The 27,891-nt window shown below is 61.4% G+C and overlaps 1 protein-coding gene across 6 annotated transcripts; it reads right to left on the bottom strand.

Annotated features, from left to right (window-relative positions):
* Positions 1-723: 723 nt before the first annotated feature.
* CIC (capicua transcriptional repressor) lies at positions 724-27,111 on the bottom strand. 6 transcript variants are annotated; one of them, XM_033127058.1, is made up of 21 exons: positions 26,180-26,302; positions 20,944-23,742; positions 9,426-9,575; positions 9,108-9,342; positions 8,898-9,027; positions 8,622-8,804; positions 8,375-8,540; positions 7,329-7,531; positions 7,008-7,233; positions 6,503-6,606; positions 5,050-6,274; positions 4,780-4,967; positions 4,291-4,412; positions 4,026-4,192; positions 3,628-3,924; positions 3,206-3,531; positions 2,709-2,962; positions 2,456-2,610; positions 2,250-2,381; positions 1,809-1,940; positions 724-1,712 (listed from the first exon to the last, which is right to left on the bottom strand). In XM_033127058.1, the coding sequence occupies exons 2-21, from the start codon at positions 23,729-23,731 to the stop codon at positions 1,345-1,347; spliced, it is 7,551 nt and encodes a 2,516-aa protein (XP_032982949.1). In that variant the 5' UTR covers positions 23,732-23,742; positions 26,180-26,302; the 3' UTR covers positions 724-1,344. The 6 variants fall into 6 exon arrangements, with proteins under 6 accessions (XP_032982949.1, XP_032982952.1, XP_032982951.1 ...); XM_033127061.1 differs by having other exon boundaries at positions 2,456-2,607; XM_033127060.1 differs by having other exon boundaries at positions 3,206-3,528.
* Positions 27,112-27,891: the final 780 nt, after the last annotated feature.

Raw genomic sequence — 27,891 nt, 5'->3', positions numbered from 1 at the left:
AACACTAGGTGAAAGCAGTTTGCCATCACTACCCTGTCGGGTTAGGGTCACGCCGTTATTCTGGGAACAGTGGCCCAACAGGCAAAGCCCAGCTCCCAAAGAAGGCCCCCCATCTCTGCACACGCTGCTTCCCTGGCTGGAACTTCTGGTGCTGATCCTAGTTTAGATACCACTTCTTGTGGAGTCTTCCTGACCCTTCCACCCACAGCAACCTCCACCGAGGGTACTCATCTGTCTCCTGGAGGGGCACTGTCCACAGGCTCAGAGGGGTGTAACCCAGCAGCTCCTGGCCTGACTGTGGTGCTAGCTCAGGCCACATGGGGGCAGCGGGGGTCACCGAGGACACCGCAGTACTTGGGGGTCTGGTCTCCCAGCCTAGTGCCACCTCTGGGCTGAGACCTCTCAGGTCCAACTGGAACTTCAGGATTCTGAACTGTTGCAGCATCACCCCTAGGCCTTCCCCAAGCCCGGGTGTGTTGGATGGCTGGGAAAGAGGCAGAGTAGGTGTCAGGACTCCCTGAGCACCAAGCCTGGAGAGGGGCTCCCCTGTCCGCACTTAAGTCAGGGACCTGGGCCCATGGGGTCCCTCTGATGTTGGGAGGGGGTGGTCCTGGCATTGCTCTCCCCACCTCACTGGGGGGAAATGTACAGCTCCATGGCCATCTGGGGCAGGGCTGGTACAACCACCATCCCTTCTCCCTTTAGAGTGGGCAGCCACACAGGTGTGTTAAACAGCTTTAATCTCGTCATTGCGGCTTCTCGGCACAGTAAGAAATATTGCACATGATCAACATGTTTTGTTCTGGGGATGGGGACAAGGGTAGGGGAATCACCTTCTTAGAAAGTACAACCCAAGTTGGGAGGGCAGGGGGGTGGGGAGAGAAACCTCCCCGTGCCTGTGGCAAAGTGCAGGAGCCCCCACCCCCAAACTAACCTGAGTCCAGCCCCTCTGGGGGAAAAAGGGGTGCATGAACTCCCCCCTACTCCACAGACGCCTCCCTGTGGCCCAAGGCCCTCATTACCCTCCGCTTGCAGCCCTCACGCGAGCCATTTTGCATAAAGTACAAGTGAAAAGGTCTGAAGGTAACACACTCCAGGTTATGTACAGGGGCTCGGTGGAGGGACACTGTGCCCCTGCTTCCTCTCAGCTGTCCCCCATCACAGGGAGGGGACTGTGGGGGGACAGGGATAGACAAGAGGAGCAGGCTCATTCCGTCCCAAAGTCGAAAGGACGAAATGGCTTTATTGGGGAGGGGGTAACCATCCTGCCCCCCCAATTCCTGCCACCTACATACTATCCATGTCCTGAGGGGGGTACTGTGGGTCCTGGGATCTCAGGGCCCCTCACCTGCCTGTGGCAGCTGTGGAGGGACCAGGGGGCGGTGGGGAGGGCTGGGGGGCCCCCTCCCAGCCAGGCTGTCCGGGCCCTGGCTCGGGGGGTGGAGGCAATGGTGGGGCAGCTGGGGCTGTGCCAGAGTCCGAGCCAGGTGAGGTGGGGTCAGGGCCCCCAGCAGGGCTGGGAGTGAGGACAGGGGCAGCAGTGGTGCCAGTGGGGGGCGGTCCAGGGAGGGGCGCCTCAGCTCCAGGGGGCTGCTCCGTGGGAGTGGCCGCCTGCATAATCTTCTGGCGCACCTCACGGATCTTCAACTGCAGACAGACCTTGGAGGGGAAGATGTCTGCGTAGCGGGCCTGGAAGGCTGCCGTGGCCTGGGCTGGGCACAGAAGGATGGTGGGGGGTGGGGAAGGCAGGGTGAGATGGGCAGGCAGGTCCTGTTCAAGTGCCCCCCAAGATTCTAAGACATGCTTACCTGATGGAAAGAAGCCATGGTCCTGGAAGAGCTGCATGACCAGGGCCCGGCGCTGGTCCAGGGTGCGCCGCAGTGACGAGTATGGCACCTTCTCGTATTCCAGCTCCCCGAGGACATCCTCGGCTTCTGTACCTGGGAGCAGTGCAGGGAACACGGTCAAGGCTACTACTGCAGAAGCCTGGCCACCCCACGCCCACACCAGTGTCTGAGAGTCCACCCAGCCCTCACTGATTTCTATTTCACAGCGGGGCTCCAAAAGGGGACCCACCCAAGGTCACGTGGCAGTATAGTGGCCTGTTGGACTCTAGAATCCATCCTTGACTTGCTGTCCTTTCTCTCAGCAACACCCACCCCTCTCCCATCTCTAACCCTGTTCCCAAGACCCCATCCCTCTTACAGGCCCTGGGTCCCCCACAGCCCCACTCGCCAAGGCACCGGCACCTGTGCGGTCAAAGGTGAAGATGTCCCCCTCGCACTTGGCACTCTTGGGGGTGTTGGGCTCTGAGCTGCAGCTGGAGCGTCTCCTCATCTTGCGCTTGGGCGAGGTGGGGTCCTCAGGGGCCGAGTCCAGGTCTGGCAAAACAAGCAGGCTCAGAGGTGGTCCCAGTCTGTCCCCAACCTACCCCAGGGGTCCCAAGTTTGCCTACCAGTGGAGTTCTTCCTTTTCTTGCGGTAGGAGCCCAGGATGGCCCGGGGCGAGGTGGCCAGAGACTGCAGGGTGGGCGAGGGCAGAACCTCCTCCGGCCGAAACTCAGGCAGTTCTGCAAAGCGCTCTTCAAAGTCTACCTCAGACAGGACCCTGCTGGAGAGCGGGCAGGGTCACCTCCCCTGTCCAGCCTGTAGCCGCCCCCTCTGCCACCAACCCCACACGCTGTGCCACAGTTCCCAGCCCATGCTCACTTGTCCACAGAGTCAAAGGTCTTCTTCAGGGGCGGGGGCCGCACCTTCACTTTCTTGCCAGTACCAGCCGCCTCCTTGCGCTCAGGAGTGTCCCCGGCTGCCCTGCCACTACTGCCCTCACTGCTGCTGCTGCTGCTACCCGGGGCTGGAGCTGGGGCTGGGGCTGGGCTGGGAGGAGTGGGAGGCTCCCCACGGCTCTCGAGGCCCAGCCCAGGGACGCGCCAATCTGAAGATGAGCTGGGAAATTTGCTGGCCTGGGGTGGGGATGGCAAGGAGATGGAGGAACTGAGTTCAGACTTGCTGGGGCCAAACCCAGAAACAGAGATGGATGCGGACTGCCCCAGACAGAGCCTTGGAGATGGCCCAATCACACAAACAGGAGGAACGGGGCACAGTTCGGACAGGCGTATAGGAAAGGGCAGGACAGAAAAACAGGCAGTGGGCCAAGGAGTCGAGCCCAGCAGCAGCAGGAGCCCCCAGGCCTGCCAGGCACTCACCATGGTCTCAGGGGCCTTGGTGCTGGTCCGCTCCTCAGCAGGCAAAGGTGGCGGGGGGCTGCTCCGGGCAGTGGGAGCCCACGTCTCTGGGGGAGGTGGAGGGGCTGGCGTTGTAGGCTGCCCCTCAAGCTCGGACTCAGGGGCAGCAGTCTCACGGGCTGTGCCAGGCTCCGAGGACTGCCGGGGTGCAGAGCCAGGCCGCCCAGGGGCACCTGCCTCAAAGGAGCCCACAGGAATGTTGGCAATGGCTGCCTTCACTTTCTGGGGGGCCTTGGGGGTCGGCCGCTGGGCCTTGGGGGCCACTAAGCTGTAGGTCATGGAGCCTGCTGGTGAGGAGAAGAACATTTGCTGAGCCAGGCCTGACTGGAGCCCATCCTCTGGGTCCCCCAACTCACCCCACCCGGAGTTGGCCCAACACCCACCTGTGGCACTAGGGTAAGGGCTGGTAGGGGCCGGGGTGGCAGTGGCAGTGGCAGGGGCCGGTGGGCCCTTGGGCAGGATCGTAGCAGCAGGAGGGGTGGTGCTGGTGGCCACAGTGTAGACCAGGCCTGGAGGGGCCTGGGATGGCTGGGCCAGGGGTGCTGAGGATGTGGGTGCGGGACTGCCAGGGTAAAACGCTGTGATGACAGGAGCTCCTGGGGCTGCGCAGGTAGGAGGCAGCTGGGGGCTGGGCACAGGTGACACACCCACCTGGCCAGGAGCCAGCAGCGGGGCCTGGCCTACGGAAAAGGAGACAGGAGAGGCAAGGGTCCAAGTTAGGACCTGGGTTGCCTCAGCCCCACCCTGGGTCCCCAGCACTGCCTGCCAGGCTGCCCCTCACCTGAAAGCAGGGGCTGCACGAAGGCAGGGCCGCTGGGCCCCAGCGAGGTGAAGCCTAGGGCTACGGAGCTGGTGGGCCCATACGATGTGACTGTTCCAGCCTGGCTGGATGCAGAGCTGGTGCCCAAAGGCAGCGTGTGCCCACCTGCTGACTGCACATAGGTGATTCTGCCACAGGGAGAGGAGAGGGGGAAGAGTGAGGCACGCCAGCTCTACCCACCCCCGTTCCTGGGCTGGCCTCCAGGTGAGGGCTCAGCTGCTATTACCTGGTAGAAGAGGGCAGCAGGACCTTCTGAGGCTGTGAGGTGGGCCCGGGGAGCGTGGCTGGGCTGAGGGGTGGCACCAGGCCGCTGGGCGTGCTCACAGGCACCGGAGTCAGCTGGATGATCTATGGACAAGGGCACCCACAGGCTACAATGAGCGGAAGACCCAGAGAGGGTCAGGGAGGACCAAGAACTTGGAGGATGGGTCTCAGTTAAGACAAGCAGCAGAAAACTTGGGATTGGAACAAAGTGAAAAAAGTCAGCAAAAGGTGGTGGTCACACACAGAAGGAACAAGGTTGCAGGCACTGAAGCCAGACTCGAGCTGAACAGAGATGCTGAAGGGAAGATGGCAAGACAGTCCCCCAGACAGGCAACAAGGAGGAAAAAGGAAGAGAAACCAAAGGAAAGGGAGACAGAAACCATGGCCACCAATAATAGCCAGGAGAGAAATGAGGAACAGATGGGGCCCCAGCGAGGGTGGCCTTCCTTACCTTGCTGGGTGGCTGGGCGCCGTTCTGCACAGGTACTGAGAAGGGTGGGCTCACCAGGGGCAGTGGCTGGCTGGCCCCGCCACCCCGAACTGACATGCTAGGCGTGGCCAGGGGCACTAGTACCTTCCCAGGCAGCAGCTGGGCTGAGCCACCTGGGGGCGGGGCCTGCACAGGAGAAACCGACTGGGCTGCAAGAGGTGAGAGAGGTGGTTACAAGGGAGCGGAACAGGCCTGTGTCCCGCTCCTTACGCTGCCCAGCCCAGGCCTCACCTTTGGGGGGTGGGGCAGAAGGTACGGACTGCAAGATAGGGATGCCAGGAGTGGGTGCAGTGGCAGCCAGGACTTTGCCGTTGGTGGAGGTGCCAGGCGGCAAGGTGAAACGGATGCTGGTGGTAGGTGCAGGGCCAGGAGCCGCTGCCTTGGTCCCAGGGGCTGGTGCTGAGGCAGGCGCCACTTGAAGCTGCTGGGGCAGCGTGGGCAGGATATACTGCACCTGGGTGATTCCCCCAGCCTTGCCCAGGGCACCTGGCTGTAGAATACCCAGGGGCACTGGCCCATTGGGGCCACTTCCAGCACCTGCTCCTGAGCCCGCAGTGGCCCCACTACCAGGGGCACCCTGGGCAATGAACTGGACAGCGGAGGGCGCCGGGGCGCCATAGCCCGGGGTGCCCACCAGCAGGTTAGTGACAGTGGCAGGAGCCTTCCCCACAGTGCCCAGTAGGGGCCCAGCCACCAAATGTGGGGCTGGCGAAGTGGCTGCTGCCGACTTCTTGTCCGAATATACTAAGCTGACGCCCAGCGGGGAGCCCCCAGGTGCCCGGGACCCAGTGCCCGTTTCAGTCCTGGCACCTGCTGTGTCATTTGGAGACGCTTCTGCCCGGCCAGAGGTGGGGAAGGGCTTGGAGGCGATGGGCACAGGAGTGCTGCTGACAGGCCGCACCACATTGGTGACCATGGTGGCGGCCGGACGGGACAGGGGGGCTGCTGGGGCCCCATAGGCCAGCGATGGGGCTGGAGCTGAGGGCATGCGGCCTCCGCTGCCCTCCCGTTCGTCCTTGTTTGGAGACAGGACCAGTGTCTGCAGGACACTACCTCCCCCACCAGGAGGCGCTGCAATAACTGAGGGGCCTGGTGGCTCCAGGCCTCCCACACTTTCAGGTCTTTTGCGCCGGAAGGTGGCAGGATCTGTTGGAAGGAAGCGGGTGGCCTTGGAAGGTGTCACTGGGCCCCCTGACCCAGGGGGTGGGGGCCGTAGTGGGCCTGCTGTGCTGCCTTGACCTGACTCCTGGGCCTTGAAGGTCCCTGAGCCCACTGAGAAGGAGGTGGAGGCCGAGGAAGACGCAGGCGAGGAGGAGGAGGAAGATGGGGTGGGCCCGTAGCCTTTGCCGAAGGCTGCAGATGGATCTGGGGGCCCTGGGGGCTCAGGGTCCAGTGACGGACGGCAGTGGGTGAAGGAGGAACGGATCACAGGCGAGAAAACCTTCCGGCCAAAGCTCTGGGTGGAAGAAGAGACACGACCGAGTCAGTGAGCCTGGATACCCACATCCTGCTTGCCCCCGTCCCGCCAGGCCAGCCGAAAGTCATCCAGGCTGTGACCCAATACCCCATGGGGCAAGTAGTTCGCCCTCTCCAGGCCTTTCTCTCTCTCTGTCAACACACACACAACAGATATTACCCCTCCTGGAGCCGAGTGGAACCACAGCGCCAAGTCCCAAGCCCTCACCTTGCTGCCCTCTGGGTCCTCCCCAGAGCTGTCTCCGCTCTCACTGTCGGTCACCCGCTCCTTGCACTTGAGGTCAATGTCAGTGGTGCCAAAGCCATCATCAGCTACGGGAGCAGAGTGAAGAGCATTGGCAAAGGGGTCAAGTGCAGGTCTGGGGAACAGTCTGGATGCCAGGCTTTGGCCTCAGCTCTGCCCCAAGCCGGCAGTAAGTGTTGTCCAAGAAGGCCATTCCTCAGCCCGGGATGTGCCCACCTGCCTGAGCATGTGGGTAACAGCACCTAACACTGCGTGTGCCCAATGGCCTGGCCATGCCTGGGTCCTCCTGGTTTCCTGTCTGGCCAGGGGCTTCCTTCCCAAAGGCAGGGCTGGGCTTACTCAGTAAGGCCTGAACTGAACATGCGATCATACACGAACGCGAAAGGAAAGACGGGGTCCTGAGAATCTGGATGCAGTCTCTGCCCACCCCCCAAACCCGGGCAGGAGTCTGGGCCCTGCAACTGCTCACCAATGACATCATCATCCCCTTCCTCCTCACAGATGACCATGCGTTCCTCGTCACTGGTCATGTCCTCACTGGCCGCACGCTGGGAACGGGAGGCTCGGGTGGGCAACAACGGAGGCCGCCCGCTGGCCGTCAGGGCACCTCCTTCCCCAGGGGCTGTGAAGGGGGCTGGAGCCCCATACTGGGTGGAAGGCTTCGAGCCAGAGTACGACGCAGGGCCAGACACCATCTGCAGGACAGGTGCAGGGAGAGTTTAGTCAGGGCTGTCACCTTGGGAAGCCCTCCCTGCCTGTCTCCCCCACCCCCACGTCCTGCACCCCAGACCTGAGTCAGTTCTTGTAGTGCCTGGCTGTCTACGTCTCCACCATCCAAGCTGTGGACCCCACTGTGGGAAAAGGCTCGAGGGCGGGCTGAGCCAGGGCCCCCGACTGCGTGCAGACGGTCTGCCCCACAGGAGCTGCTCCCCGGAGCCTTGGGGTCTGAGCTCAAGAGGGTCTGGGCAGCCACAGACAGGAGCTCCGAAGACACTGTAGAGTGAAAGAGGAAAAATGCTGCAGTCACGAAGCCTGTCGTCTGCACCTGGACTGGCCAAACCACCCACGGGGATTTCTAGGTACTGGGCAGAAGCAAGTTGGAATTCCTGGGCCACCCAGCAGAAAAGAGAGGCCACCTATCAGCCCGACATCTCCTTCCCAATGGTTCCTCCCCCTGGGACTGTAAGGAGCAAGCCCATTGCTCCCCAGGAGGCAGCCCTTCTGACAGAAAGAATGCCTGGGCACAGGTTTGTATGGCGTTAACTAGCTAATAACCACTGGCCTGTCTGAGCCTCAGTTCCCACATCACGTTCCCACCCTGAGTTGTGGACCAACCCACAGGATCGCTCCAGAAAGCACTTCAGCACAGTGCTGGGCACACCCGCCACCCTCAGTCAATAGAAACATCAATGAGGGACTGCCAACTGTGGTCTTTGGAGCCAACCAAGTTGGGCTTTAACTGCTGGCTCTGCCAGTTACTAGTTTTCTGTGACTTCAAGCAAGTGATTTTGCCTCTCTGAGTCCGTTTATTCTCTGGAAAATGGGGTCTGAAAACGCAGTGTGGTTTTAAATTCTAGAGATCATAGTCTCCTTGATGCCTGCTATATAGTAAATGCTCAGTAAGAGACAGTTGGTAATGAGATTGAGAATTTTCTCTCTCTGGACCTCCCTGGATTCTTCATGCGAGACAAGTGCCAGTTCCCTTGTGGATAAGGGTCCTCAAAAGAAAATGACAGGGAGAGAAAAAATCTTCTGGGGTGGGGGGTGAGCAAGGAAGGGTGTCGCCGGCAGCTCTCAGGGAGGGAGATGGCAAGGCAGGAGAGCCAAAGAGCTAACCTCCAGGGGCAGCAGCGGTGCCCGTCTCCGACATGCTCCGCTCCCGGGTCTCCTTGTGGCCTCCTGCCAGCCCCAGGCTTGTGGGCTTGGCCTCTGAGCTGGACTTCTTCCGGTCCTTATTGCACCACTTCCAGTCTGGGTGAGCTTTAAAGTGGGCCTCTTTCACCTAGCACAGAGGGCAGGGAGACCCTTTACTCACCCACTTGCCAGAAAAAGCTGGGGAGGAGCCAAGAGGAGGAGGGGTTACCTGGAAGGCCAGGTCGTGGTACTTCTGCTTCTCCTTGGGCCCCAGGGCATACCACCACTCGCCCAGGATCTTACTGACGGTCCGGTTGTCCTGGTTGGGGTGACGCTGGTGGACCAGGGCCCGGTGCCGCTTGCTGAAGATCATGAAGGCATTCATAGGCCGCCGGATATGGTCCTTCTCCCGCTACAGCACACACAGGCCCGAGTGGGGCACTTAGGATTGGGGAGACAGGCTTGTGGTCACAGGGTGAGCTGGGGACAGGTGGGGATGAGGCACCTTGTTGGGGCTGCGTCCATCCTTCTCTGAAGATGAGTCTCGTTCCTTGGGCAGGGCACTAAGGGACTGGGTCCGGCGTTTCCCAGGCGGCAGAGGCAACTGGATCTCAGGAGACATGATAGAGAGGAAGCTGTGGAGGGAGTGGCAGGGACAGTGAGGGCCATGTCTCTGGCGATCCCACCCCCCAGTCCCAAGCCTCAGAGCACTCACGCATCGTCATGGTCACTCTCTGTCTCGCTGTCCAGCCGGGGCTCTCCTGGAGGGCCAGGGGCCTCCTCCTCAGTGGTGGGAGGGGGGCCTTTTCCAGGTTCCACCCCCCCCAAAGCATGGGGGGGTCCAGGCCCTGGGCTCTCAGGGCATGTGGCTCCAGGGGGCCGCCCAGGGTCAGCATTCCCAGTCCCGCCTGGTAGCTGCTCGTGAGCAACAGCCGCTGACTCAGCAGGTTCTGGGGGCAGAGAGGCAGATCAGCGGGCTCTCGGGCCACCTCAGCCCCGTCCCCATGGCTTCCCACAGCCCCCGACCCCTCACCTTTGCTCTGGTTGGAGGCCACTGGGTGGCTGGCAGGTTGCTGGGCCTCACTCGGCTGCACAGAGGGGTCAGGCTGGCTGGGGGCCAGGAAGGGGACTAAGGAGTGCCAGGGGAACACGGCCACAGAGCGAGGTTCCACGTTTGTCCACACTGTGGGAAGGAGCCAGCTGAGCTGAGCAGCAGGAAAGCGTGGCCTTGACCCCCCACCCAAGCTTTTTTCTACCCTGGATCAGGTGGCTCCACTCCTTCTTTACACCCCTTTCCCCTAACCCTGAGCCTCTTGGGCTCCTGCATGCGGCATCACTTGGGAAAAACTCCTTCCTGAAAGGTTTCTAGGTTTATAAAAAAGAAAACAGAAGCAGGGAAGGGAAAGAGTGCTCTCGCGCCACTCCCTCCCCCACCTCCACCAGCCCTGCCACCAGAGACCAGGCCAGAGGAACCAATGGCTCCTGTCACAAATCAGGCCATGTTCAACTGCCATCCCGCAGTCCCAAGGCCCTAAGACTTCAGCAAACCTGGGGACCCTCCCCCAGCCATGCCATGTTCCCAGCACCCATGCTGCCATCTGACATAACCCCTCACCTCGGCTTCACACTCCCTTTCTCTTTCCTGAGGCAGATGGCCCGGTCTCCCCTCCCCTCCTCCCTCCATTACCCACAGGCTGGGGTCTTAGGTCTTTCTTCCTGCCTCCCTCTGCCTACCACAGGCCCCAGGAACCCAGACCTGCCCTTTCTGGGCTGGGCACAGGTGGCTCCAGTATCTCTCACCTTAACTCCAAAGAGAATGATTGCCCACGAAGAGACCTCCTAGCCTCCCTCCCTCTCAAGCCCTGAGTATATCTTTAGGGTACGGTCCAGCCCCCAAGCCCTGAGAGGAGGGTGTGGTAAACTCCAAAGAAAAGACACAGACAATGGGGAAGAGGAGAGAACTGTTACAAGTCTCTACCCAGGGAAGGCAAAAGTGCCAGGTATTTCCTCGAAGATATGCACAAGAAGGCACTTCCCTCACCAGGTGCTGGTCCCAGAGGTCCCACCTTTAGCCCCAGGAGCTGGGTGGCTGGCTGGACTCCTGGGGAGGGCCATGGCTAGGAGTGGGCTTCCCGCTCACTGCCAGCTCCCTGGGGGAAGTGGAACCAGTAGAGGAGGCCCCTGCTAGGGGAAGATGATGAAAAGAGAAGGGAGGAGGGAAACGCCCTAGCCCTGGTCTCCATCATTCCAGGCCTCCCCCTGATCCAGACTCCTCTGACCTGGGGTTCCCCCCCATGCCTTCAGAAGCCTGGAGGAGGGAAGCCCTCTGTGAGGCACTGGCCTCAAGACCTGAATCTGCAAAGGGCTGACAAAAGAAAAAGCAGACATTAAGGCAACTAGAGAGGAATAAGGAGACCAGCACTGGAGGAGATCAAGACACTATGATGACCCTCTCCTACACCTAGGGTCTTGGGGACACAAATCCCATAACAGTCCCCGGGGACATGGATCTGTCCCTCTCTTCACAAAGATCTTTCTCATCAGGGCCTCCTCATCATCTGCTGGGAAGGGAAGAGGCCCAGCAGACAATGGGGGAACAGTCCTTTGGACCTGTCCCTCCTGAATTCCTCCCCAGTGCACTACCCTCCAGGATCTTGGGTCTCTCTCTCCCAGAGCTCACCACAAACACCCCAGCCCAACAACTGTTTTCAGTTCACTCAGAAGAAAGTGCTCTCACTCAATTCCCAAGCCCTGTCCCACCCCACTCACTACTCAATAGCAGCCCCTTCCCTCTGCCTAGTCCACACCTAGGGCCAATAGGTCTCAGGCTGCACGGATTCTAATCCATACCCCAAGCCAGTTACTCTGCACCGTTCACGTCCAACAACAATGGACCTCTTTCACCCCATCACCTAAATACCAGGGCTACCCCAGCTACTCCCCACACCCATCACTCCGCTACACTCCCACCTGCCGTCGCTAACCACTTGACCTGCGGCCACTCACCACTACAGCAGACATCTAACTTTCCCATCACCTCTTTACTCTGCCGCTACCATTCTCCCACTATACCCCCATCACCGTTACTCCGCATTTAACACCCCGACAGCTTGACCCCTGCAGCCCCAGAGCCCAGGCACTACTGACCGAACATGCCGAGACCACGGGAGGCCGCGCCGGACGCGGGCACCAGGGGCCTGTGGGCTGAGTACATGGTCCGGCGCGGGAGGGACCGGCCGGGGCTCGCGCCTCCTCACCGGCCGCCGCCGCTCCGCCCGCCGCCGGCTCCTCGGCCGCCGCCGCCGCTCCGGCCCGGGGGGAGCTGGAGGCCGTCGCCGCATGCCCCCCCCCGCCGCCCCCCTCCGGCTGCCCCACACGGGGGGTCTTTGCCGGGCGCGCCTGCGCACAGCGCCGCCTGCCTCCCGCCGCCCGGGGGGCGGGGGAGGTCAGAGAGCGCCGGCCCCGCCCCGCCCCCCGGCGCGCGCGGGGGCCGTCACGGGGCGCGCGGCACGGGGGCCATCGGCACCGCCCCCTCCCTCTCCCTCCTCCCGCGCCGAGCCCAGCGGGCGGGGCAGGTGGGGCGGGGCGCGGCGCGCGTGCGCGGGGGCGGCCCCCTCCCCTCCCCGCTCTTTGGCTCGCTTGCTCCCTCCCTCCCTCGCAGCTCCGGTGGGTAACGGCTCTGGCCCCGCGCGCCCCGGCTGCCGGCGCCGCCGCCCCGCTTTCCTGGGCCCCGGGCCCGCGGCTCAGCGCCGGGTCGAACGCCGGCCCCGGGAGGACAAACGGACCAGCGTGCGTGCGTCCGTGCGCTCCGAGCGAGACCCGCGCCGAACCACCGCCGCCTCCCCGCCCCGCCACTACTACGCGCTCCCCTCCCCCCGCCGCGCCTCCCCCCGCCCTTTCCCCGCTTCCCCCGCGGCCTTCCGCGCAAGCCCGGCCCCCCGCGCGCGAGCCCATTGGCTGCCGCCGCCGCGCGCGGGTCAGTCCCCGCCGCGCCCACCCCCATTGGCCGCCCCGGGGGAACGTCAGTCATATGCAAATAAGGGCAGGGCGGGGCAGGCTCCGGTTGGCCTCTAGCCGGCCCGGGCGGGACCGCGGGAGGAGGGAGGCAGGGCGAGCGCACTGCAGTAAAGGCGCCGAGCCAGGGGGGCGGCGGTTCAGGGCGCCGCGGTGCGGAGGCCCCGGGGTTGTGTGTAGTGCCGTGTGTCCAGTACGCGCGAGGAACACGCTCACACGCGGCTCAGCCCGCGTGGGTGACCAAAGCCCCGCAGGGCAGACAAACTGCACGTAGGGTTAGGAGCCACCCGTGAGCCCTCAAACCAACTCTCACACCAGCGCGTCCGCGCGCGCGCGCGCGCACACACACACACACACACACCCCTCATAGACAAGACTTTCCTGCCACACCCATTATTTCATACACACCCCACGGTCACAGGTATCTTTGGTCTTATATTCACTATCACACACGAAGTCACAAACCTTGTACACCTGCTCACATATATGTCCTACCTCCCACACTCACGGTCCATCACTCCACACCCACCATCAAACACACTCATTCTCACCCATCTTCCCGTGAACCATTTCATACATGCCTTGTCATACATGTCACCAAAGCATATCCCCATCACACATTCACTGGCCCACATGAATCATACAAAAACATACAACATGTCAAACAGTGATCCTGCACACCTCTTCACGGTCCATCCCACACACCCAATATCCCTCCCACACAACCACACATACTCTTTGATCTTCACACACTCTTACACGGCCTTCGTGGCACTCCCATCCCCAACACAGGTTAACTCTCATAGACATCATCATAGTGTCCCCACAAACTATACAAACTTACTCTGCTGAGCACTAACTACCTCAGTACCCTGGCCCTTCAGGTGTGCAGGAGGCCATGGCCATTCATCGTTATTCAGCTACTCTGCCTAACAGTCAGCAGCCACCCAGGACCCTCTACCTCACAGCGTAAGTCACGGGGCCATAGAACACCACTATGAGCTGGCCCTACCACCCTAGACTGGGAGCCACTATTTCCAGGAAAGGGTGAGGCAAAAGGAAACTAACACTGAGGCTGCTGGGCTGGGAGCTCACATGTGTTATCTTGTTCATTGAATCCTCACAGCCCCTAGGGAGGAACACTGTCATACCCATTGTTCAGATGAGAAAATGAGGCTCAGAGAAATTGAATTGTGCAAGATCACACAGCCAGACATAACAGCCCCAGTGCTCCAACTCAAGTGCTCTTCCCACTACTGAAAATTTAAACTCTGGGTGGACACAGGCAGAAGTCCCAAACAGAGGTCCAGGAATATGGTTAACTACAGTAAGGTCAGAGGGCACACACAGAGACACAGGCAAGGGTCTGAGGCCCAGGAGGCAGAAATGCAGAGGCCTTGGATCACCCAAGGGGGATGGGGCCACACCCAGTAGAGGCAGAGGCCTGGGGCTACACCTGGGCAGGTAAAGGTTGTAGAGGCTCAGTTGGACCAAGCCTGGGCTCCCACACAGGAGGGGTCAGACACAGGAGCAGACAAACCCTTATCACAGCCTGCCCCACCCACTAACAGAGGGGAAGGCATGGAAAAGGGGCAAAAACCGGGTAACCTGAGCCCAGAGGGGAAGGGGAGGTCTGCAGCCTTCTGACCTCCAGAGACTGCAGGGCCAGACACTTGGCTATGAGCCTGGAGGGGCCACCAGAGGGACTATTAAGTGACTGCCCCCTCCTCCGTATGCAGCCCCAGACTCAGACCCTCCATTACCTCACTGCCCCAGGGACTGCAATGTGAGGCAGAAATCAAGGCTGAAATCAATGTGGCTGCTATCTCCCCACCGCTGCCCCCTCCTCTTCCCACCGGTGAGTCACCTATTGGCAAGTTAACCCCTTCCCCACTGCAGTGCAGTCCAGGGACAGAGCTCTGAGGAACCGTGCCCCATGTTCCCCCGTTTCTGTTGGGTGAGAAAAAGCTAGGCCTGGCATAGCAGAGAAAGCAGGCCCCACACATCTGGGAGGGTTGCACATCTGGTAGAAGACACAGTGCCCACATAGGAGGGTTGGGAAGAGGCCCCTTACAGGGGAGGGTACAGCCAAGTGGGGGCCCAGCCTGGCAGGGAGGGGCCGGAATCCGGGCAGGAAGGGCCCCTCTGCCCTGGGCACTGGGCCAGCCCTATACTTAGCTTCCATTGTTTGGAGTGGAGGAACCCTGGGTGGGGGTGATTAGGAGTGGAGAAGAGGGAGCAGGTCCTATATGTACACAGCTCCATCTCTCCAGCCATCCCCAACCCTAACTGGGGCCTCCCTAGTTGAAAAATGCTGAGGTTCCCCAAACCAGGGCCCCAACCCCATGTGAGAGGGGATGCAACGCCATCCTTCACTCAAGGCAGGTATTGAACAGAACTACAGTACAGCCACCCCCTGTACCACTCCATAACCAACTCCACAAAAGGTTTGGCCCTAAACAGTCCCCACAGCACCACCCCACCACAGCCTGGGGACAGGGAGCCCAGACGGAGACACCAATTGCCACCCAGGGCGGCACAGGCCGAGGCCTGCCCAGAGGCCTGGGGCAAACAGCCAGGGATGCTGACAGACTGAGGGACAGTCAGACATGCTCTGAACTCATGGCCCGTTTATTGAGCCCGGAGGGCACCCCGCCCCCGCCTCCCACGGCTCACCACCCTGTCCGGGACCCCACCTAGGCTCACCATCCCGATGTCCCCAGATCCCCTCACCCGCTCCCTACATAGACACCCACCCACCCACCCACTCCGGGCGGCATCGGCGAGGGCCAGGGTTGCCTGGGGAACGAGCCCAGGATTGGGCTGGTGCGGCTCGGGAGGGATGGGGGCCTAAAAATAGCGCCAGGGTGAGTCAGTGTGAGTGGGGCTGGGGTAGGCAAGGGGACCAAGAGGGAAAGAGAGGCAAGCGAGAGGTGTGGGGGAGGGTCTCCAGGGATTGGGAGATGGGCGGGATAGGACGGAGCTTGGGATGTGGGTTTGGGGATGGGAAAAGGCGGGGGGTGGGGGGGGGAGCAGTATACAGGCGCCAGGGCTGGGAAGGCCGGTGGGCGCGGGCTGAGGGAGGCGCCACAGCCCGGGCGGAGGAGGGGGCGCCGCCCTGCGTTCTCCTCCCCTCCCCGCGCTCACGAGATTTTCCACTCGCTGCCTGGCCCTCAGCCAGCCCCCGACGGGCCCCACAAAGCCGCTTTGTGCTGGGAGGGCGGGCGGGCACCCGGCCGGCCTGACACCCACGCGGGCCGCGGCGGGGAGCGGGCCAGCTGGCACCCAAACTGTCTGCGGGGGGGGGGGGACCCCACCCAGCTCCAGGGCACAGCCACGCAGGGGTTAATGGTGCACGGACGGGGGAGCGGGTCTCCGCCAATCGGCACCGGCGGGCGTGACGATAGCCAATAAGAAGGACCGAGGCCCGACGCTGGGGGCCTACCCCTGGGGCGCGGGAACCTGCGCCCCACGGCGTCGGCGGGGGCTGGGCGCGGCCCTCTAGGGGTGCCCGTCCAGATTTACAAAGCCCTCGGTCCGCCGTTTCCCCGCTACTCAGACGGGTGTAGGATGTTGCAGTCAGTCGGGAGGTAGCACGGTCGGAATCTGAACTCAGGTCTGCCTGGCTTCACAACCAGCTTTTCCGCCGAAATGGACACGAGGGTTCCCTGGCCCAGGCCCCGGTGGGAAGCGGGAACAGGGGACGGGGTGCGGGCGGAGGAGGCGGCGCGGCGGGCGAGGGTCCAGCCGCCTGCGGTGCAGCCGCTGCCGCCGGTGGTAATGGGAGCCAGACGCCGTCGCAGCCGCTAATGCGCCTCCCTCCCGGCCACTAATGGAGCCATTAATGCCGGGGCGCCCGGCACTCCGTGCCGCCGCGCCCCCTACCCCCGCCGCTGCGCATGCGCGCACCAGCCGCCCCGCCGCCCGCCACCGCCAGGAGGCAGCCTGACCCCTCGCAACGCCTGTGCGGTGGGCTCTTCCACGAAGTCTCCAAGATTCACTCCTGCTACCTCACAAACCCAAGTCATCGTCTCCTTCCCAACCTAGGCCTTCTTCCTTTCCAGGGCAGTCCCCGGGGATCTTGGACACCCAGATCCAACCTTTTCCCTCCCCTGCTCTAAACCCTTTCTTGGTTCTTCATGGGCTGGCATTCAACCCTGGCCTGGCTGGACCTGTCCTTCTTGGCACCCTTCTGCCAAACCTAGGCTCTAGTGTCAGCTTCAGCCTCAACTAGCCACTCACAGGTTATGCACTTTCACCCTTCTGGCCTTTGCTCCCGTGGCCGCCGCGGCCTGGATCGCCGTTCCCTTTCTTTCACTACCCTGAAACCTACTCGTTCCTCCTGCTTCAATTTAAATGTCCCCTTCACTGAGAAGCCTTCCTTAACCTCCCTCATCACCCCACATTGAGCCACAGCGTTGTCTCTGTCCTCTGGCTTCCCCAGACTCTGTACCTCCCTCTGTCGTCCTTGCCTGTGCCTGCAGCCACAGCTGCCTTCCCCACCCACTTACCCCAGGACTTCATCCTGGGTCTGGTGAAGGGATGAAGAGGGACTTCTGGTGGTAAAGATGGAGTTCACTGAGACAAAACGTAAATTCTGGTGGGCAGAATCTGGATTTGGGAAATCAGGAGACTCAGCCCCTCTCTGGGCCTCAATTTCCCCACCTGCCCAAGAACAGTTGGTGGGCACTGCCTGGTCTCTGAGGTCCTACACATTGGTATGGATCATATGTCGGGCTCAGTTAAATGGAGCTGGCACCAAATTTGTCTCCTGAAAGGTGGTGGGGGGGATGTAGGGTGATCTGGGTCATGCCCTCTAGCAGGTGGGTGGGCACAGGAGCTGCTTTCCTACTGCTCTCCCACAGCCGGATCTCCTAGCTTGGCCTGCACAGCCCCCGCCTTCCTGCCTATCTTGGGAACAGGTGCTTGGATGTGGATTGGTCTGCAGATGGCTCCTGACACCTCTTAGCAGTGTTCAGGGACAGCAGTAGGCAGTTCATTTGTCAAGGAGCAAGAGGGGGCTCCCAGGCCTGGACAACCTCCCAACACTCCCCAAGAAGGGAGTAGAGGACCTGGTGCTTAAGGAACAGAGCACCTAATGTGCACAGGGTGGGCAGGAAGTCTGTCTAAAGAGTGGGAGGAGGGGGGCCAGGGGAAAGGCCAAAGCTGGCCCAGAGACACAGAATCCCAAGACGGGGCGAAACCAGGAGGGTGGGATGAAAGCTCAGAAGAGGACTATGTCTAGGGAAAAACCAACTGAGGAAGGTCCAGAAAGCCAGACTCACAGTCAGACAGAAGTCCAAAGAGAGAGCTGGAGAGCCCCAGAAATGAAAACCTAGACAGAGACAGATGTAGGAACCCATGGGAGAGACAGGTAGACATACAGTGGCTCAAAGAGAGGTAGATGGGCAGACAGGCCCAAGAGAAGGGGCACTGCCTGTCAATACGGGGAAGCCAGGCGGACACTGGGAACTGGAATGGAAGCCGTGCCAGGAATGAGACTGAGACATCTGGCCTCCTGGGCTGGGGCTGCAGGCCCTGGGGCGGCTTCCTCTCCCGGGGAGCAGGCGGGAAGAGTCAGAGGGAGGTGGCAATGGCAGCTGGCTGGCCTGGCCATGCACAGAATGTGGAGAATGCCATCCGCCTGCCCCGGCACGTCCCCCAGCGGAAGCAAATGCCTGGTGGGGGGGCAGGAGCAGGCAGCCGGCCCTGGGCCACCCCCTCACACCTGCTACCCTGAGCAAGAGTCAGGCCCTGGCATGGACAGGCAGCAGGGTCCAAGACTACACCTTCACTTTGCCACTGGGTACCATCTGCCCTATCTAGGCCTCAGAGAAAAAGGCCCCAAGGTGCCTACCTCCCAAGGGTTTAGGGAGGCCTTTGGGAAAAGAACAAAAGGGCCTGCTGGCTGGGAACCTGAGGGCAACCTGGATACCTCAGCATGGGTGTTGTCAGGGAGGCGCGGCTCAGAACCGCCAGGACAGGCACTGGACAAGTTCTGACGACCAGGCAGCCTCCAGCAAGGGGCCTCCCTTCACTAAACCTCAGATCTCCCCTTGACAACAGGGCTGGGGATTCCTCCTTCACAGCAGCGGGTGGATCTGACGAGATGGCCCCACGCCTGAGGCTGGCCATCTGGCAAATGCTCAGTAAAGAGTGATTACTATTATTATTTTTTGAAATCATTATTGAGAGTCCTTAAGAGCTTGGGCTCTGGAGCCAGACAATCTGGGTTCAAATCCTGCCTCTTCCCTATCCTAGCTGGGTGAGCTTGGGCAAGTCACTGAACCTCTTGGGATGCAGTTTCCTCCTGTCTGCTGGAAATAATAAGCATGCTGACCTCCTGGGAGGTTGTAAGGATTCAGTGAGTAAATCGTCAGCACTTACTGAGCAGTGAGCCAGGCACACGCATGGGTGGTGCTCGGTAAATTATTATTACTGTAACTTCTGGTAGTGAGAGTCCTGTGATCTGGAAATTGGAAGACCTGTTTCAAAGTACAATCCTGCCCCTCCCTGGCTGGGTGACTCTTGTTCTGCCAGGGCCTCATTTTTCCTCATCTGGAAAATGGGCCTACCCTAGTAGGCCTCAGGCCACCGGCATCAGTGCCATCCCTCCCCATAGGGCAGCAGTCAGGGTCATGTGACACGGTGCTATGTGTGAGGGCAATCTCTGGAGCGGGAGGCTTGTGGAGGGTGGGGGGGTGAGGGGGTGGTCAGAGTCCTGTTTTAGTTTCTTTGTCTGCCTAAGGACAGAAATCCCTGCTGTGTCCACTTCTTTGGAATTTTGCTCGTATCGACTACAGTAACAAATGTAAAAACTGTTAGGGGTGGGGCTAAAACAGCTCACAACCTCAGTATATGAATATGAGGGGCAAGCAGGGCCCGTGTCCCTGTGCCCTGGCTCTGGACGGGAGCTCCGTGAGGGCAGGGCCTGGACTCCTTCCTACGTTGGCCTCTGCCCCAGCCTGAGCCATAGCAGCTCTTTCCTCCCTGGTCTCCCTGCCTCTAGTATAACTGGGGTCAGACTGGCTCAAAACCTTCCATGGCTCCCTGGTGTCCTCAGGATGGAGGTCACAGATCTCACAGGGGCCCTCTGTGATATGACCCTCACTCACTAACACAGTCGCACATCCCAGCACTCACCCACCATCTACAGCCCTTGTCTTTGCAGATTCACCTTCCTTCAAATACTTGCTTTCACCTCAAGGCCTTTGCACAAACTCTTCCCTCTGCCTAAAGGTTCTCCTGTTGGCCTTGCCAGGCTCCCTTCTGCATACCCTTTAGGACTCACTTCGAGGCCCTTGGCCCCTTCTCCAAGAAGCCCTCCCTGACTTCCCACAGCCTCATGATCTTCCCCCATCACAACCCTGACCACCCTGGGCAGCCACTGTTGGGGAACAGGTCTGTCTCTGCCAAGGACCGTGAGCCTTGGAAGGTGTCCTCAGCACCAACCAGCACAGGGCCAGGCACAGAAGGGGCCCTCAGTCAACAGTAGATTAACAAATAAGTAAATAAGAAAGTTATGCTAAGGAAGAGGCCAGTGACGGGTCTGTCACCCTCCCTGAGAGTTGCTCTGAGGGCCCCTGGCTCTGCAGCACCATCTCAGAAATGCCCGTCTCCCCGCCCCTGGCCTCAGCCCTCCAGCCACACTACACCGGCTTTCCTCAGCTGTGCTCCTTACAGCCTTGAAGCTGCCTTCTCATTGGCCTCCAAGAGGCTCTTCCATGCCACGGTTGCTCGTTCTAACTCATCCTTCAACTCTTGGCCTACACGCCCTGTCCTGAGGGCAGCCAGACTAACACCTGGACTGAAACCAGGGCACAGCGCCCAGCACACCCCCAGCTCTCTTCCAGGGCACTGACTGCCACCTGTGATGTTTACTGGGTCCATGGTGAAGATGAGGACTCCAGTCCTGGTCCTGACGCCTCCCGGCAGAAGGACCTCTGAAAGCCTCAGTTTCCCCATCTATAAACAGCACTATGGCCTAGCCTCCCTGGGTTTGAAGGCTGGCTCTAGGATTGACTAGCCACGTGACCCCGGGCAAGTTACTAACCTGACCTCGTTTTCCTCTAAAGGAGCATAATCATAGCACCCACCTGGTAGGGCTGTTGTGGAGCCTAAAGGAGCTAATAGCTGAAAGGCGTTTAGAGCAGGGCCCATACGCTGTGAGTGCTGCATCATGGGGTGGGTGTTAGGGTTCGGCAAGATAACCCACATGCGGCGCTTATCGTATCGCCCCTGCCAGCCTCCAGATACGGGAGCTGTCATCATGACTATCCTCTGTAACCCCAACAGCACGACTCAGGAGTGGTTCCATGGCTGACGAACCCATCGAGAGTGCGTTCCCACCAGGAGGCCTCTGGAAACACCGCTCGGAGCCTCCCAAAACACTCCCTTGCCTGACATGTGAATCCCCACTTGAACACCTGTGCAGAGAGGAGGCCAGATTCCCCTTGAGCTCCCGTCTTGAGAGCCAGTTATCAAGAGGCCCTGTTCAAAATGAGCCCTCGCGCAGCTCATCCACCCGCCCCTCTTACCTGTCCCAGGCCGGCCCATGATGACTTCCTTCTTGGGGGCAGGATGGCTGGTGTAGCTGCTGGGCACCAGGACGGGCAACAGGGCAGCGGGTGAGGGGTGGAAGGCCACTGGCTGGAAGGGCGAGGAAGCCAGGCCAAAGGTGGGCATCGGCTGGGCCACAGCACTCGGCGCGGCCGGAGGCACGGTGATGGGTACGGGAGCCGGCAGAGGTGGGGGCAGGCCTGGCTTCCCACTGGACACCCCGGGGGGCACGGGGGTCTCTCGGCAGCCCCGTCCAGGTCCTGAGGCCCGCACCTCCCCGGCAGTGCCCACCTCCCCAGGAAATTTAGAAGGCAGTGGCACATCGGGATTGCGGACAATGACAGGTGAGTCCCTCTGCACAGCAGGCACCCTGCGCACGGAGGGCCCGGGATCCGAGGTCAGGCCAGCAGGTGGGGGCAACAGCAGCAATGGTGAGGGCTGGCGGGAGCGAGAGAAGGGCACAGCGGGTGACACTGCTCGGAAGCCAGCCGGTGTGGAGGGTGTAGGTGTGTGGGACACCGAGTCCACACCAGAGTCTAGGCTGTCGTTCTTGGGGAAGTCTGGGGCAGCTGCTCCACCCCCTGCACCAGGGGCTCCCAGTGCCCCCGGGTGAGGCAGCAGCTCTGTCTTGCGCCGCCCAGGGCTGATGGGCACGGTGAAGGTCAGGTTGGTCTGGAAGGTGGGCAGGATGCCAGAAGAATGGCGCTCTCGGGGGCCAGGCGGCGGCGGGTGGGGACCCAGGTCTGGTGGCGTCAGCACGCCTGCCTTAGGGGTGCTGGCGCTCAGGTGGCGACTGCGAACAGCAGTGCGTTGGATGACGGGTGAGGCATTAATGGGGCTGAAATTGGCAGGACGGAAGCCGAAGAGCGGCGAGGGGGAGGGTGACGGCGCGGGTGAGAAGGGAGACTGCGTGGAGACCGGGGAGAAGGAGGGCGTGCCTGAGCGGGAGCTGCCCAGGGACACCAGCATCACCGCCGCCTCACACTCGTCAAACTCGAAGCGTGACAAGTCAGCGGGGGCCACCAGGCGTGGGCGTGAGTCTCCGCGCGCCGCCACACTGCTGGCCTCGCTGTCCCTCGACGTCTCATCACCCCAGTCGAACTCAGTGCTGCCCTCACGGGCTGCCACGCCTGCCGGCCGCCCGGCCCCACCCGGGCCACTCTCTGCCAGGCCCTCCATCTCCTTGGTTCGCATGGACAGGTGGCGTGAGCAGTAGCCCCGCCTCTGCGACTCTTTCATGCAGCCGTCTCGGGAGCACAGCCTCCGCCACTGCTTGCCGTTGAATTTCTTGCGGATCCCGTTGGGTGTGCAGACCACATCACCCTTCTTGTACTTCTGCTGGGCGGCTGTGAGGGGTGTGCGGGCACGGGCGGCTGGTGCAGCCCCCTTCTCCAGAGAGGCGACACTGCTGCTACGGCTGCCGCCCTGGCTCCCCTCCTGGCAGGGCGAGGGCTGCTCACCAGGGCGGCCTGGGCCTGCGAAGGCTGGCGACTTGGGTGGTGGCGACAGGAGCTGAGGCGGGGGCAGTGGGAGCAGGGCCGGGGTGCCCAGGGCTGGCGGGTGCTTCTCCTCGCCCTCGTCGCAAGCCCCCAGGTTGCCACCAAAGCTGATCTTGGAGACCTCAGCATCCTCAGGCTGCTTGGGGTCCAGGGCAGCTGGGCAGGGTGGCAGGGTGGCCCCTGGCTTGGCCTGCTCCTCCTCGGGGCCCGTGGGGGGCTTCCTCAGCAGGGCCTCAGGTTCCCACGGGGGCCGCAGCAGGCGCAGGCTGGAGCGGGCCACCCACACGGCCTCCTCCGGCTCATGGTGTGGCAGCTGCGGAGGCTGTGGGAGGGTGGCCGGTGGGCCGGGCTGGGAGCCGAGGCCAGGGCTGAGGCGCACTTTGTAGGCGGCTGGCTTGGTGGCCACCTCCACCACCACACCCTCACGGTAGGCAGCCACACCAGGCTCCACACAGGTACAGACGGCCGTGCCCACCACCAGTGCACCTGGTGGCGGCGTGGCATCCAAAACCACATCCACGCCACCACCGGGTGCCCCCTCGTAGAAAGTCAGGGCCCGGTCTCCAGGGAACTGCACGCCCAAGTCCTGGCTTCGGCGCACCTGGCGCACCACAGCCGGCAGGAAGAGGCCATCCCCACGCCGCGCCAGCACCCTCTGGGACCGCAGCTGCCGCAGGTCATAGCCACCACTGGGGCCACCTGGGGGCCAGGGGCCTGGCCCACAAGGTTCGGCCGGCTCATCCTCCAGGTCAGCTGAGTGCTCACTGGCTGTGTCAGTGGAGGAGGAGCGGGTGGAGGTCGGTGGCCGGGGAGGAACCCCCAGGGCGCCAGCTTCCTCGGGGGTCCGCGCCCGCTCTTCAGGGGCCCCAGCTGCCCCACCACTGCCACTGCCGGCCCCATGCTCTTCCACGTACTTCTTCTTGGGCGCTCGTGACTTGAACGTGGCTGTCTTTCGGCTGAGTGGGGGCTCCCAGCGGCCTGCCTCCCCCTCTGCCTTGGGGTCTTCAGCTGGGCCTGGAGCCTGGTCATCGGGGCGCAGCTCCGGGGAGACCCCCTCGTCCCCGGGGCCCCTCTCGGCCTCTTCCTCCTCACCCTCTTCAGCCTCTTCTGGGCCGGGCTGCTGCTGTACCTCGTCGTCCTCCTCCTCTGGCTTGTCGTCCTCCCCAACCCCTCGCCGCCTCAGGGCCTTGGCCCTGGTAGCTGGTGGGGACTTGCCTCCGCTGCCAGGACCTGGGAGGCCAGCACACGCCTTCTTCATTGGCTTCATCTTTTGTCCACCTGCAGGGTGGGGGGCACACGGGGGTCACTGGGCACAACTCAGGAATCCCCCAAACCCAGCATCCCCCAGGACTTCCCACTCGCTGAGGCCCCCCGCCTCAATTCCATGATCCCCGAGGCTTCCTTCTTGGCTGTCCCTAACTCATAGTGTGCCCCTGGCTAGCACCCAGACACAGAGTGGCACCCATGTCCCCTGAGCTATTCACTCTGGCTCCTCGGGAACATTCACATACATCTGCTCCCTCTGCAGAGGACACAGCAGGCGTACACACACTCTGACTGTTCCAACGGGATGCAAGAAGCAGTAACGGTTCATGCCTACGTAGCACTCACTTTGTGTCACCCTGGGGCTAAATTTGCCTTTATTAACCCATTTCATCCTCACAACAGCCCTAAGAGGGCAAGGGCGACTAGCAGTCCCATTTTACACTTGAGGAAACCGAGGCACAGAAAGCTCAAGCAACTCATCCAAATTTGTCTAGTCCAAATTCACCTAGCTAGAAAACACAGAGCCAGGGTCTGAACCCAGGCATTCCGGCTGCAGAATCTGTGCTCCTAACCATCTCAGTGTGCGCATGTCACATGATCCAGAGAGCACGCTTCCTTGCACTGTCACCGTCCAGAGAGCACATGCACACGCACTCACACACACATGCACAAGCACAGTCACAGAAAGGGAGGTGACTGGGCTGAGATGTGAGCCTCTCTCCACCTCCCCCACCCCACCCCTCTGAGCAGCCTGGCATGGCCAGGCATTGTGGGAAGGAGTGGGCAGCTGAGAGTCCCGAGGGAAGGCTGCCCACTCTGCTCTGCACCCAGGGCCTGCCAGGTAGAGCCATCTTCCCAGATCCTGGCAGGGAGCAGGCAGGGGCACGTCTGGGGCAAGGGCTCATACCCAGCGCTGCCACAGGGCAGTGCATGAGCGCACGCACGCGCATGCACACACACACACGTACACACACACACAAGCACACACGTCATCACACAGTGGGACACAGAGCTACACCGCAGGGTTTCACTGTCCCACTGGATAGGAGCCTGCCCCTCCCCCCATAGCACCCAGCGTGATACCCACAAGCCCAGCCCCCCTCTTCTGGCCTGCATGCATCCCCGCCCTGGCTGGCCTGGCTGGGCTAGCACTGACAGGGCGGCTGAGGGTCCCTCGTACCCCCAAATATGCCCCCCGACTCCAGGTGGGGGCAAGTGGGAAAAGGTCAAAGAAAGCAGGACAAGCCCAGCAAGCCAACCTCACCCACTTCCTGAACAGTCATTACTGCCCGCCCCCTTTCAAGCTGCCCTGAGAAAAGAAAAGGGAAAAAACTTTACTCTGAAGTGACTAAGAGAACCTGAGAGGCTAAAAGGGAGCCTGGGGTGTCGGGGTGGGGGGATCCAGGACCATAAACCAAACACAATCAGAGGCACCCATGATTCAAGTTTCAGGCTCCCACGGGACCCCTGACCTCATGCTCTCCTACTTGAGGCCTGCTGTTCCTGTGGACCCTGCAGTTCCAGGCTGCCCCTTCCCTGGGCCAATCCTAGGGTCCACACAGGCAGAGCCTGGAGGGCCCAGGGCGTCTCACACTGGGGCAGGCACCCAAGTGCCCAGGAGTTTGGGCAGCCGCCACCACCTTCTCCCCACTGACCCGCTGGGGCACCATCCTGGGGACTGAAATCCCGCCCCAGTCCTGCCCAAACACAGACCTCTGCATACCCTACCAGGGCCTACAACAGCACTGCCTGGCACCCCGGACCCTGCTGCCCAGCCCTACTTCTCCACCCTAGAAGCCAAGCCTCTTTCTTTCCCCTGGGGCCTACTCTCTTCCTGTCCACTCCTCACTGGATAACTCCCACCCAAGGCCCTGTGGGCCCTCACCCCCCTCAGAATCTGAGCAGTAATTCCTGAAGCCCAGGGTGGCCCAGGCCGTGGTTCTTCAGGGTCTCGGGCCCTCTGCTCCCATCAGCCCTCCTGGCACCAGCTTCTCTGCTACTCTCTCTCCCATTCTGTCACCACCTCTGCCTTTCTCCTCACAGGCCCTAGGCCCCCTCCTCAGTCACCCCCTCCTTGCCATCCTCATCTGTCTGTCACCTCTTCGTCCCAGTCACTCTCCTGTCAGCCATCTCTGGACCTGTCACCTTCTCTCCACATCACCTCTCCTTGTCACCCCCTCCAACTCTTTCCCCTCCCTCTCCCTATCACCCTGATCTAGTCCTGTCACCTCTCCATTCCTGTTACCCATTCTCTGCCCACCACCTTCTCCCCCTCACCCCTCTTCTGTCTCCCCTCCTCCCCACCACTTCCTCCACTCTGTCCCCGCTTCCCACCATCCCACCCACCTTTTTTCCCCTGTACCCCCTCCCCGTCCCTGCCACCTGTCCCCTCTCGGCCCCTAGCACCCCAAATTCCCCCAGCTGTGTCAGCCCTGGCCCCGTCCCTCACCTCGGGCTCGGCAGGGTTTCGGGGCGGGGGGCCGTGGCCCCGGCTCGGTCCGGTCCGGTCCCTCCCCGCCCCCCCTCCGGCTCTCCCTCTCGATTCTCCCTTTTTTTTTTACTCCAACACACAAAATGGTGAATGGACCTGCAACAGCTGGACCAGCCAGCCAATCAGCGGCCACAACCCCGCTGACCGGCGCCGTCCTAAACCAATAGATATCCGCACCCTGGTCAGCTCCGCCTCTTGACGGCGAGCGACGCTCGCCACGACCAATCGCGCCCACCCGGCAGCGCTAAGGGGCGGGGCCAAAGTCCAAGACCTGCCTCCCTCTGGGACCGACACCAACCTGAGCCTACGACCGTCTGATCTGCCTAGGGCCCTGCCCCACAACAAGTGATGGACATCAGCACTGACCAATTGCAGGCCGTCTTAGTGCCGAATGACAAATACAGTACCCAGTCGCCTTGCACTCTAAGCCGGAACCCAGCCTCTGTGAGGGACAGTAGCCAATGAAATGCAAGAAGGAGGTGCTAAGGGACGGGCTCTCCAATGAGCAGGCTTAGAAGGCGTTGCCTGAGCATTTGTTGACCGGCTAGTCGCAATTCCTGCTGGGAATGGTAGTCTTCTTACGTCTCCCGCCCATAGTCGACAGTATAAGGCAGACTACAACTCCCATGTGACAGAGTGCCTGGAGCACCAAAGAACCCCGGCGAAGAGAAAAAGTCGGGAAGGGCAGTTTCTCGTGAGTCTCACTGGACACCAGGAGCATCTTAGACCCAGGGCCCCGACTCACCCGGATTCCCAGCTCTGTCGTCGCGGGTGGCTCCTCTCAGCAGCGGCGGTAGCGGCACGAGAGGGAGGTGCTAGGAGCAGCCAACCTCCACCCGCGAGCCCCGCGGCCAATCAGCAGCGGCCGGGGCGGTGCAATGACCTCACCGGCTTCTACTCTCTTGCCCCTCCCCCACGTGGTTGTTGCTGCCGGTAGCCGGGAGTAGGGAAGTTTGGGGTGGTGGGGAGGGAAGGAGAAAGAGTGATGTCACCTTTCCCTCGCTTGATTGGCTGTCGGGTGGCCGGGACTACGACCAATGAACAGCTTCAGAAAGTCTGGCGCGGCCCCGCGGAAAGCCCTGTTGCCACCAGGAGGGGAGAGAACGTGCGTGTGTGGGGTGGCGCGCGCTGCAATGTAGTCAACGTGCGCGGCCTGGGTTTTGGGGGCCCTGGAGACAACTCCCTTCCTCCAAGACTTTGACATTTATGGCGGCGCAGTTTTCTGACAGCCCCTCCTAGGCATGGGCGGGGAACATGAGATGGAAAAATGCAGCGCTTCCTGGGGCTTCACACTGCATTCCGTGGAGAGCTGCACTTTGTGGGTGTTCACACCTGGGGGAAGCAAGATTTTTTTAAGGGGGGTTCACACTGGGGGTGGGGAGGAGAGGAGTATGCTCTGTCAGTAGGAGTTTCCTGCTGCCCGGATATGGAGTTTATACCAGGTGTAAATCCATACTCTCCACATTTGATTTGCCCGAATGAAGGATAATTGGGAGCAATAAACACTGGCCATGGGGGAGGCTTCTGCTGCCTGTGTTGGGTTCCCAGTGTCGACGTGGGATTCACACCACGTGTGAATAAAATGCACCCAGCCTATTGCAGGTTTATACTGTCTGTAGCACTCACACTACCGATGAGAGTGTGCTGTGTGCATTAGGTAGTGTTGAGTC

This window comes from Rhinolophus ferrumequinum, chromosome 15, assembly GCF_004115265.2.
Source record: "Rhinolophus ferrumequinum isolate MPI-CBG mRhiFer1 chromosome 15, mRhiFer1_v1.p, whole genome shotgun sequence".
NCBI lineage: Eukaryota > Metazoa > Chordata > Mammalia > Chiroptera > Rhinolophidae > Rhinolophus > Rhinolophus ferrumequinum.
Note: the sequence above shows the minus strand (reverse complement) of the source record. Positions and strands in the feature narration are given on the sequence as shown.

Excerpts from the sequence above, each read along its gene's own strand:
- CIC (XM_033127057.1), bottom strand. The coding sequence starts at position 23,731 with ATGAAGCCAATGAAGAAGGCGTGTGCTGGCCTCCCAGGTCCTGGCAGC. Across the intron at positions 2,382-2,455 it reads GAAAAGGAAGAACTCCACTG|ACCTGGACTCGGCCCCTGAG; the intron begins GTAGGCAAACTT and ends TTGTTTTGCCAG. Across the intron at positions 1,713-1,808 it reads CCATGGCTTCTTTCCATCAG|CCCAGGCCACGGCAGCCTTC; the intron begins GTAAGCATGTCT and ends TTCTGTGCCCAG.